This window comes from Montipora foliosa, chromosome 5, assembly GCF_036669935.1.
Source record: "Montipora foliosa isolate CH-2021 chromosome 5, ASM3666993v2, whole genome shotgun sequence".
In the NCBI taxonomy this organism is placed as follows: domain Eukaryota; kingdom Metazoa; phylum Cnidaria; class Anthozoa; order Scleractinia; family Acroporidae; genus Montipora; species Montipora foliosa.
Genome location: NC_090873.1, coordinates 16,095,236 through 16,105,235, shown reverse-complemented (window position 1 = coordinate 16,105,235; position 10,000 = coordinate 16,095,236). Strand labels below are relative to the sequence as shown.

The following is a 10,000-nucleotide window of genomic DNA, read 5'->3' as shown; positions in this document are numbered from 1 at the left end:
TCTAAGGGTACACCGCCCGACACCTCCACCAGCGCATTGCTGAGCACAAAAACACTTTTCATAGAGTCTCACGGAAGTAGCAATCTTTTAAAAGCAAGCCAATTGAAAATTCTCAGGAAGTGCCAGAGCAAATTCGATTGTTTGGTTTTTGAAATGCTATTCATTAGAAAACTCAAGCCTTCTTTAATTAGATACTCAAGCAGATTCCATTCGAGCTAAGCTTTTTGTTTCACTTGTACTATATATTATTCTATCTATAGTGCCTTTAGTAGTCATCATCAACTTCCATTTTTTAGTTATTTTGACTTGATAATGACGTTATAATAGCGTCGTGACTACTTTTTTATGCTTTTAAAGAACTTTTTAGCTTTAGTGTGTTTAAAAATATCTTTATTATCGCAGTTTTTTTAATATAGAAATGTTTTTCAAATCACTTCTTCTACAATAGCAAATTGGAGAGTAACCCGTGAGGAGTTGAAGAAGCCTATTGGAAGGGTGGGAGTTTGCTGCAGCTTACCAAACGAATTTTTCTAATGGGAAACTTGCAATTCTCAGTATGCATATCATAATGCGATATTCGAGAGATGAATTCGTTACCCTGTCTTCCAAATACTGTAGGAGATCTGTAAACCACTCAAACGCATTGGTATCCGAACAAATCCAAAAAAAGTAAACTTTCTTCACAACAGGGTTGACGTTATTCTGATTGTGTTGATACCTGAAGATTTGAACAGCAACAAAAACTGTGAGGTTTCAAACAAGAGATTTGAGGATGCTTCGTGATGCTATTACTGTAACTAACAGAATGAAACTCAAAATGACTGAGGACTGAGGAGGCGGGAGGTCCAGTAGTTAGAGCGTTGGGTTTGCATGCGGTTGCCCCGGGTTCAAATCCCGTTTTAACTTCCGGTTTGGATTTGCTTCCGGTTGTCCCGGATTCAACACTACCACGCCACGCTTTGTAAATAGCCAACTGGTTTCCTCCTGCCAGTTGGGGTTCTCATGTTCAGTTTCAACTGTTTCTTTCACATCATTAAATTAAATTGGGGTGCCTGTGAACTAGCTTATAATAATCATAATAATAATGCCAACTTTATTCATTTAACTCAATGAAAGGGAAGAATACCAGAGATTATCCCTATCGAGGGTATCCGCCCGCAGCTGGATGTAATTGAGAGTCGATTTTGATGCGGGAGGAAAACCGGAGTACCCGGAGAAAAACACTCGGAGTCAGATTGAGATCGACTGAAACACTTCCACTATTGATGGTTTTCAACCGACGTGACAGCAGCCATCTTGGTGCATGAAGATGTCCCAAGAGAAATCGAAAACAATACCTATGCATTTTTTTTTTGGGGGGGGGAAGGGGGGTAACAGGGGTGTTTTATGGGATTTGAGGAAATAGTGAATAGAGGAAAAAAGTCCTTTGGGAATTTGACTCTAATATAATGCAAGACATGAGACATAATTTGCTACTGTTTTGTGCACCAACATGGCCGTCTCATCACGTGATAGAAACCCATCCATCAACAAAGCGTTTAGGTTTGCAGAATCGATCTTGGAGAACAAAAACGAAACGCACTCCATTAAGACCGGTATCTTTTATCCTTTAATTGACTGGTTTATGAATTTGAAAGTGGATTAGTGATGAAATGGCGACTTTTTCTACTACGAAAGGCACATACTTGACTCCCAAAAGAAGGGGTGGAACGCATTATCCTCCGATTACAAGTTCAGAGGGCTGCCCAACTGAGTTACTGGAGACTGGAGGGAGCTTAGGTCATTAAACTATTGAAAAATAACCAAGTTGTTTTCAAGTAACTATATCTCATTATTATATACTCAACAATATATCACGTTCCTGATTGGTCAATGACGAATCCATAAATAGGTTATAGAGTGCAAAAGAAGTTATGCAGTGCAATACGGAAGTTGCTAGGGAAACAAAGCGATTTGATTGATTGATTGATTGGAGTGATTTTGTTGAGCATAAAGTAAATAAGAAATGGTATGAACCTGCTCATGCATTTCGTGATTTATGGTCACTTGTGATGTCTTAAAAAGTTCTTGAGAACTTTCTAAACACCACACATGCCTATAAATCACGAAATGCACGCGCAAGTTTATACGATTTCCTATACATATTACATTTTCCAGGCATTGTGTTCATTCAAAATTATACGCATCATAAATCGTCATATGACAGTAAAGTGAGACAGATCGTAATGATGCGAAAATATATAGACAATGAAGACAACACACAATTTTAAAGCCAAGGGTTGCTTCGTGCAAAGGCGCGTTTATAAAGGGACGAGAAATAGGCCCAGTAAGCAAACACTCTGCCCCAAGTCAGTAGATTTGGACGATGCCCAATAATGATTTCATTTAATGGAACTTTTCGTGTCATCTACTGTAATCCGCTGACAAATTGCAAAAGCCAATGAAATGATTCAATAATTTACCATACCGTAAATCCTCTATTAAGCCCCCTCCCCCCATACTTATTCTTCACAAAAAAATTAACGATTAACGTGGACTGATCAGTTATGGTTTATTCAGGCTGAAAGTTCACATTGTTTTTGGTCTACGGCCGCATTTTCGTTTGTTAAGTTGCGTACGACAAATCAATACAAGTAACCATTCTCATAAAAATTACCGAAGAACATGAGGCCGAAAGCACATATTTGAAGGATAAGAATTTTTTTTTTTGTTACTTTTAGGCTCCCACAAGTGAATTAAATACTTTTGACAGTGACTTTAATTGTACAACACGTAAGTCTACTTTGTCTGATACCACGGTATTTTTGCTGCAGGTGATGCGTTTCGCTAAGTTAAATAAGCCCCCCTCTCTATTAAGTCCCCCCCCCCTCAAAAATGCTCGAAAAAATTAAGCCCCCCGGAGGGCTTCATAGAGGATTTACGGTACTTATTGCCCATAATTTGTTTGCTTCGACAAATAGGCACTTAAAAGGTTATATCTATCCACTGCATTGCCACTTCAGGAGCCGAATTTTAAGTAGTGTATGAAGGACTTACCAAATAGACTTCAGCACCGATGCAAAGGGTGTCACACCAATGCCTGCTCCGATGCACATACAAACAGGATACTTAAAGACGTCCTATAAAGAGCAGATCAAACAACACATGATATGTCCACCATAATTCACGGTATAATAAGGCTCTAGCTGTATTTTAAAAGTAAAAACGCAAAATGAGATTCTAACGATCTCATGTCCAGAATTGCAGGTAATTAAATGCACGCCCAATTTTGATATCCAACACGAGGGTCCCTTTTAGTGTAAGCATTTCCTATGTGTTTCTGGCAACAAGGTGAGGGAAAGGGTTAGACGACGACCTTAAATTGTCAATCGGATTTTTCGGAAAAGAAGATACACCATCGAATCTTCATTTGAAAAACTCTCGGTTGTACACGTAAGTCACATACGCCATCAGTTGGAGACCAGGGAACCGGAAATCGGTTTATATAAAAGCCAAAGTATAGGCTACTTTTACGCCTTGCTTATTTTGTTTGCCAACCAAGAAATTCTTCACTATTTTCAACGTAAAGCCGTTTTATGACAGCTTTCTTTGAAAAAGAAATGCTGGCCAGTAAACGAGCCTACATGGATTCTCCATAAGGTATCTGGGAGTCTTGATTGCCTCAAATTTGTAAAAAATAAAAAGCAGCATTGGTATTCTCTCAAAACTTCGTTACTATTTAAACTCAGATACCTTGATTAATCTTACCCTTTTCTTGTTTATGGTATTATCTCATGGGGTAATACTTACCCATCTTTCTCTCGATCTTTGTATATTTTACAAAAGAGAGTAGTAGGCATAATGACTTCCTCTCAATACCATGACAACTCTAGTCCTCTCTTTAAACGCCTGAATATCTTAACTTACAATTCTTTTTCAGTTTTCATTTATAAGTTTTATAACAAGTTATTGCCGTCTGTTTTCGATGCTCTTTTTACATGGATTAATCATATGCACAACTATAACACTAGGCTATCCACTAAACTTTCTTACTCTTTGCCTAAAATAAGAGCTAATCATAGAGTGTATAATGTTAGATTAAAGGCCCAAAGATTTAGAATTCTATTGATGAAAGCACTAAGCTTCCTAAATTTAAGAAAAACATTATATCTGACTTATTATTAATAAATCTTACTTATTATTAATAACTACTAGTGATGTTACAGTTGTGCATATATTCTATTTATCTATAACAAGCCATGCCAATTTTTTGGCACCATCTTTTCCCTAAAATAATCTAGATATGCTATCTTAATTTTAATTATTGATATCTTCACTTTTCTGTAATTATAATATTCAAATATCATAGCTGCGTGAGTGGTGTGGTTTTGTGTGTGTAAGTGCGCGTGTTGGGTTTTGCTTGCTTCCGTTTTTAGCCAAGTCATTTTATAACCGACCCTTGTCTTAATCTACGTACTGAAATTATTTTGTGATTGGCTGCCCGGCTCCTCTAACCACTATGGTTATTCCGGGCAGAAGGCACTCTATTTAATTTTAATTAAATTTCCTACTTTCTTTGTAAATATTTATGTAATAAGAGTACAAATAGAGGTTTTTGTTGTTGTTGTTGTTGTTGTTGTTGTCTACAAACAGGAACACTCACTGAGCTTGCAGTTCCAAAGGGTCCATCAACAGCAAGTCTGCAAAAGGAAAAGGAAAATGTTTTTTAAACGACCCTTTTTGCATTTGTATGGAATCAAAGACTTCGTATTCGGCCTTCTCACTTTCCCAACTCTGGTGAAAAGCTGAGATAAAAAGAGCATGTTTTACAATCTCCCTCTAGCTGAGGGGAATCCTGTTTCAAGAAATAGAGCTTGAGTATAGCTGTGACAAAATTGGCATCCTTGGGGGAGGGGAGGGGAGGTGAAGAAGTATGTGGCCCAGGCGAAGAAATAAATAGGGCTGAATTTAGAGATGTTTCGATGACCTTGGATAAGTATTTGATACTGGGACTAAAGATTAAATGAAGCTAGATTCTTAACTAATAGAAAAAAATGTATATATTAATTCACCCGCAAAAAATGCTAGCGTCCGTCGTTCGCGAATAATCCTCTTGTTTTAGTAAGGACAAAAGTCAGGCATTGGGGGTGAGTCAGTTCATGGAACCAGAATTGACCAAAATTAAAACTATATAACAAAGTTATGACAGCTAAGTAATTAGCAACTATTCACCGAAGTGGAGGTGCTAGTGGTGGATATTTACCGAGCCGCGAAGCGGCGGGGTAAATATCCAACGCTAGCCACCGACACTGAGGTGAATAGTTGTTTTAGTATATACTAAAACAGTGACATAATATAGCACAAAAAGATGATTTTAACTCATTTATTCGTGCAAAGATTACAACATTTTCGGGCGCAAATTCCGCGCGAATTGCTCGGAGGTGAATAGCAAAGTTATCCGGAGTTTGAGTAGCCAATCAGCGCGCACGTTCAACGCTATCCACTGTTTTAATATATACTAATTAAATTTATCAACAAGTTTGAGAGCTTTGAGCAAAAGTTAGACCTTACCCCTCAGAAGTCACAAGATTGCATACTAAATCCAAAACATTTCGTTGACAAAAACACCCTTTCGTCTGCTTTTATTTCTGCTTTTGACCATTGTTCAAGAGCATTGCATGGAATAAACAGTACTCTCAATTAACTATAACCGAAAGAAATGTATACATTTGCCGGTGTAATGCTCTACTAACCGAGCTATGAAACCACTCATTTGCAAGCAGGTCAATTTATTGACCTCATTTGTTCCCGTGAAAGGACTGACAGATTCTTTAAAACCTAAGACTAAAATCCATTTTGACAATGACAACAGTCGATTTCTCTTTTCAAACCGGCCGACAACTTAAAATTTTATTGAAACCCGTGAAAGTGACTATTTGGCAATCAATCGTGGATACCTTGAATAACCAAGAGGGAAGAGGACGTTGGTACCATAAAAAAAATGTAGATGATAAAGGGCTACAAAAAGGAACGAAGCTATGGTTGGCAGAAAATAATCAAAATAATTAAAATTAATTACGATCTAATTGTTCTGATTTTCTGAGATGTTTACTAACCTTGGCAAATCAGGAAGACTTCTTGTTTCGTTTCCGTCTCCTTTAAAAAGTTTAGCAAGTCCACCTGTTAACACAAGAACAAACTATTCACTTATTTTGAATCGCAAAAGTAGTTTCTACGTACAGAGTGAGTTCACTTTGACTTGACGCGGCCATGGTAAATTCTTATGTATAGGCAATCACATGATTTCCAATGTAAATTTGAAATAAATAAGCACAAGTAATTTTTTTCAAGGACGAACAAAATTACACGAACCCGTAGACCGAGTGCCATTGGTGGTCTGAGAAAAGTTACAAGTGCTTATTTATTCCAAATTGCATGAAAAACGGTTAAGCAAATGCAACGCACGTGTACATGTATCATGCAAAAAATTGAGCCATCCAGGGTTCACATTTGAGTTTGTTTGCTCACTGACCAATCAGAATGCTTGGTTTATTTACTAATTTTGTACTGAATTACCTCTTTTCTGCACTGTGTTACCTGAAAACGGCATTCAGCTATAGCCTCGTGTACCACTTTTTTGTTGTTACACATTTTGAAGTCAGCTAAGATATATTACTGAACAGACGCACAGCAACATGGAATCTGTTTACTAATCTTACCTGTCCAATCTCCGGCGATGCGAATATGAACGGAGAAGAAGTCATCTTCAGGGGCCTGGAAACAAAAATACGAGAGTGACTAGAAACATTGGAAGATTATCATTAACTAACAAAAATCTAGTTACCAGTCCTTTCCGGCTGTATGCAAATTGAAATTGATTGATACGCCTTTATTATTTCCATAAAAAGTAGGAGTAACTAAGAATGAAAGGTTCCGATTTCGCTGCTCAATATTGTTTTGGCCAACATGTTGGAGTGTTATGCCCCACATTTGTGTTCGATCAATGCTAGCTATAACTGAATCAACAAACGATATTGCAACTAAAATATTTTTCTTTTGGTGTGGCTAACAGTATACTCCAGAAGCAAAACTGGAAAGCTCACCATCTCCCAAGACAACGTTTGTTTGCATCTTATGTCTAATTTACATTCACTGTTCACGTAGATTATTATCAACTTAAACAAGTAGGTTAAACAGGGACAGGAAAAAACTCTGAAAATTAGATAGGCTAACGAATTTAAAGTTTTGTCAGCAACTCGGATTTTGGAAACATGCTAACCAACACAGATTTAACCACTTAAATTCCATTGGGAAATTATAGAATGGTCCCCACTTTTTTTCATTCGCTTGCTAACTTACCGATGTTAGAGTAAATGGATGCCACTCCAAATGAGACAGCTTGGGGCACTTGAGAAATATGTACTAGAAAAAAAAGGACAAACTTTAAACAATGTCTTAACTGAGAAATTCAAGACGTATTAATATGCCAGAAGAGTCAAGGTTCAATACCTGCCCAGCGTCATGATGGAATCCTTTCTTTCTCATTTGAATCTCAATAACTTTAGACGGATGATTCACAACCTAAGGATTAAAAAAACACAGAAAAGAAATCCTTTTCCACCTATGTCGACTAGCTATCAAAACAAGTCTGCATTAAGCCTTTTAATACCAGTAATTAACAATTATTCCGCGTAGCACCGAGTTGCCTATAACCCGTCCCATATCCAACGAGCGCGAATGGATTAATAATTATTGCTTTATTAAATTTCTCATTTAAATCTTAAGTTGAATTACTGTTACGAGTTATCGACGTTAAATATGGTTACTTTACTTTACTTTAACGCGTGGACCCTGGAACCAACCGATAATTGATAAGATAGCCGATAATTAACGACCGATAACCGTGTGACCATATTAGGTCATACGGTATATGAGATGATAACCGAGATTGGCTTAACCAGTCAGAAAGTTAGAACCGCAATTATATCCTTTAGACTCAAAGTATGTTAGTTTGATTTCATGGTGTGCTTGCTCACAAGATCTGGACAGCAAGAAGAAGTAAGACATATATCGGTTATGTATGAGGGTTATTGCGCGCATTCTTTCTGAATATTGCACAGTTATTTCACAGTACCTATAATGGCCTCGGGCGTGTAAAAGTGATTCACTGTAAGTACGTGGTGACAATAGACCCGCACAACGTGCACAGTAAGTTCTGTTTGAAATACAGGAGCGCTTACTCGTATACTTCTTATCAAAATGAAAATGGCAGTGCAACCAAAAGTGAAAAGCAACCTCCCTCCCCTGACACCCCCCATCACATCTCACCTTCATGATTTTAACCTCCTGGAAAGAACGATAGAATCTGATGAATCTTTCAATGATGTATAAGAATACGGGCCCAACCACCCATTTCCACGTCTAAAAGAAATTAAGAAAACGTGATTAGTTTTCATCGTTGATCCTCGATTATATTACCCCCTATAATCTGCACTCAGGTCAAGTATTGCAACATAATGAGATACAAGTGCCTTATCGGAGAAGAAAAAATGAAACTTTTCTTTAACTTCCTTTAAAGCGTCAACTCCTTTTTTGAAAAGAGACTTAGAGTTGTAGCCAGGAACATTGAGTAAGGGTAACCTTCTATGGTTACTTAAGTAAGGTTCGGGGGACACTTAATGAGTTTCATCGCCAGTATATCTGGCAATATGTGATGTTACGTTAAGAAGGGTTAGTAGACACTTCGTGTGCGTTGATCATACAAACATGCACCTCATTCTCGTGCAAACAGGGCAAGCTGCTGATTATTGCAAAAATAGGCCATTTCCAAGTTCATGTCTACCTACTCTTCAAAGCGAGTCTAGGTGAGCAGTTTTTCTCATGAAAACTAGTTTTCATTCATATGTAGACTAGAACTAATTACCATCACAAAACTTTCGCACAGTTTAGACTCGCTTTGAAGAGGAGGCAGACATGAACTCAAGAATGGCCCATTCTTAAGGGATCCATTCTACTAACTACGACGCTGCATATCAACCCAAAACGGCTCAACTGGAAGTTTAACCCAAACATTTATTATCTACATCTACATCTACATCTACATTTATTGAGTTGTTAAAATCTTGTAAGATATCACATCAACTATCAAAAGGAAACATGCCCTTACATCCGGGTGAGCAAATTTGGAACAAGACATACAATATGTAACACGGCACAATACGTCACTCTTGTCATAAGACCATGAACACCCTCTACGTCTAGCTCATTTCTTCCTTTGAATAATATCTCGCGAACTGTAGCTAGCACACAAGAAATAGCTAAAAAACGGGTTTCAGTGAGTTTGGGCAAGCAGCGAACATCTGTTCATCGTTCTTCGTTGCCGTAACCTGGGTTCAAACTATGTAAACTAATAAAGGTAGTAGAAAATCAAAAATACGTTATCTGTACACTAAGTCTTGCAATAATATGTCTTTACTTACATTCATTCCAAATGGTTTAAATTGGGGATCCTCTTTACATGGACCCTCCTTACCCCAAAGGGTAACATTTGCTGAGCAAATTTCTGGGTCATGTTCTTCCAAGTTTGACTGAAATCGAACCACACCCCTGAAAAATAAAAAGGCAACAGACAAACTTAAATTTCGTAACAAGAAAATGACAATGAAGGCAAATTCATATTGAAGTCTAAATAATTTACTTATCTTTGCTACTCTTGCTTTTAGGGGAGAAGGTTGAGAGCCACAAAAAATACTAAGGGCCCAGATTTGGTCAGACATGTGGGTCTTCAAAGGCCCTCATAATATGGCCGCGCTCGTGCAAACACACTGGCCAGACCGCAATAGGTGAAAGTGTGTCCGTCTTGCTTTTCATAGTTCTGTTCATTAACCTTAAGACTAAAGTAATCATCATCATTATATTGGTTTAAAGGGGTAAACGGGTCACCAAAGACAAAGCATTGAGAACAATAGGCCTTTTTCGATATATTGAAATGCAGCTTGATAGTGAGGCATTGAGGACAAAG

The 10,000-nt window shown here is 37.6% G+C and overlaps 1 protein-coding gene across 1 annotated transcript in view; it reads right to left on the bottom strand.

Moving 5' to 3' along the window:
• Window positions 1-10,000, bottom strand: part of LOC138003696 (cytochrome b-245 heavy chain-like) — a 43,112-nt gene that overhangs the window by 6,329 nt on the left and 26,783 nt on the right. Inside the window, exons 11-19 of the mRNA XM_068849899.1 lie at window positions 9,459-9,585; window positions 8,308-8,400; window positions 7,489-7,560; window positions 7,339-7,401; window positions 6,699-6,753; window positions 6,096-6,159; window positions 4,643-4,679; window positions 3,037-3,119; window positions 598-718 (exon numbers count right to left, since the gene is read on the bottom strand). Of these exons, the coding sequence (XP_068706000.1) occupies window positions 598-718; window positions 3,037-3,119; window positions 4,643-4,679; window positions 6,096-6,159; window positions 6,699-6,753; window positions 7,339-7,401; window positions 7,489-7,560; window positions 8,308-8,400; window positions 9,459-9,585 (715 nt within the window). The remainder of the gene's footprint in view (window positions 1-597; window positions 719-3,036; window positions 3,120-4,642; window positions 4,680-6,095; window positions 6,160-6,698; window positions 6,754-7,338; window positions 7,402-7,488; window positions 7,561-8,307; window positions 8,401-9,458; window positions 9,586-10,000) is intronic.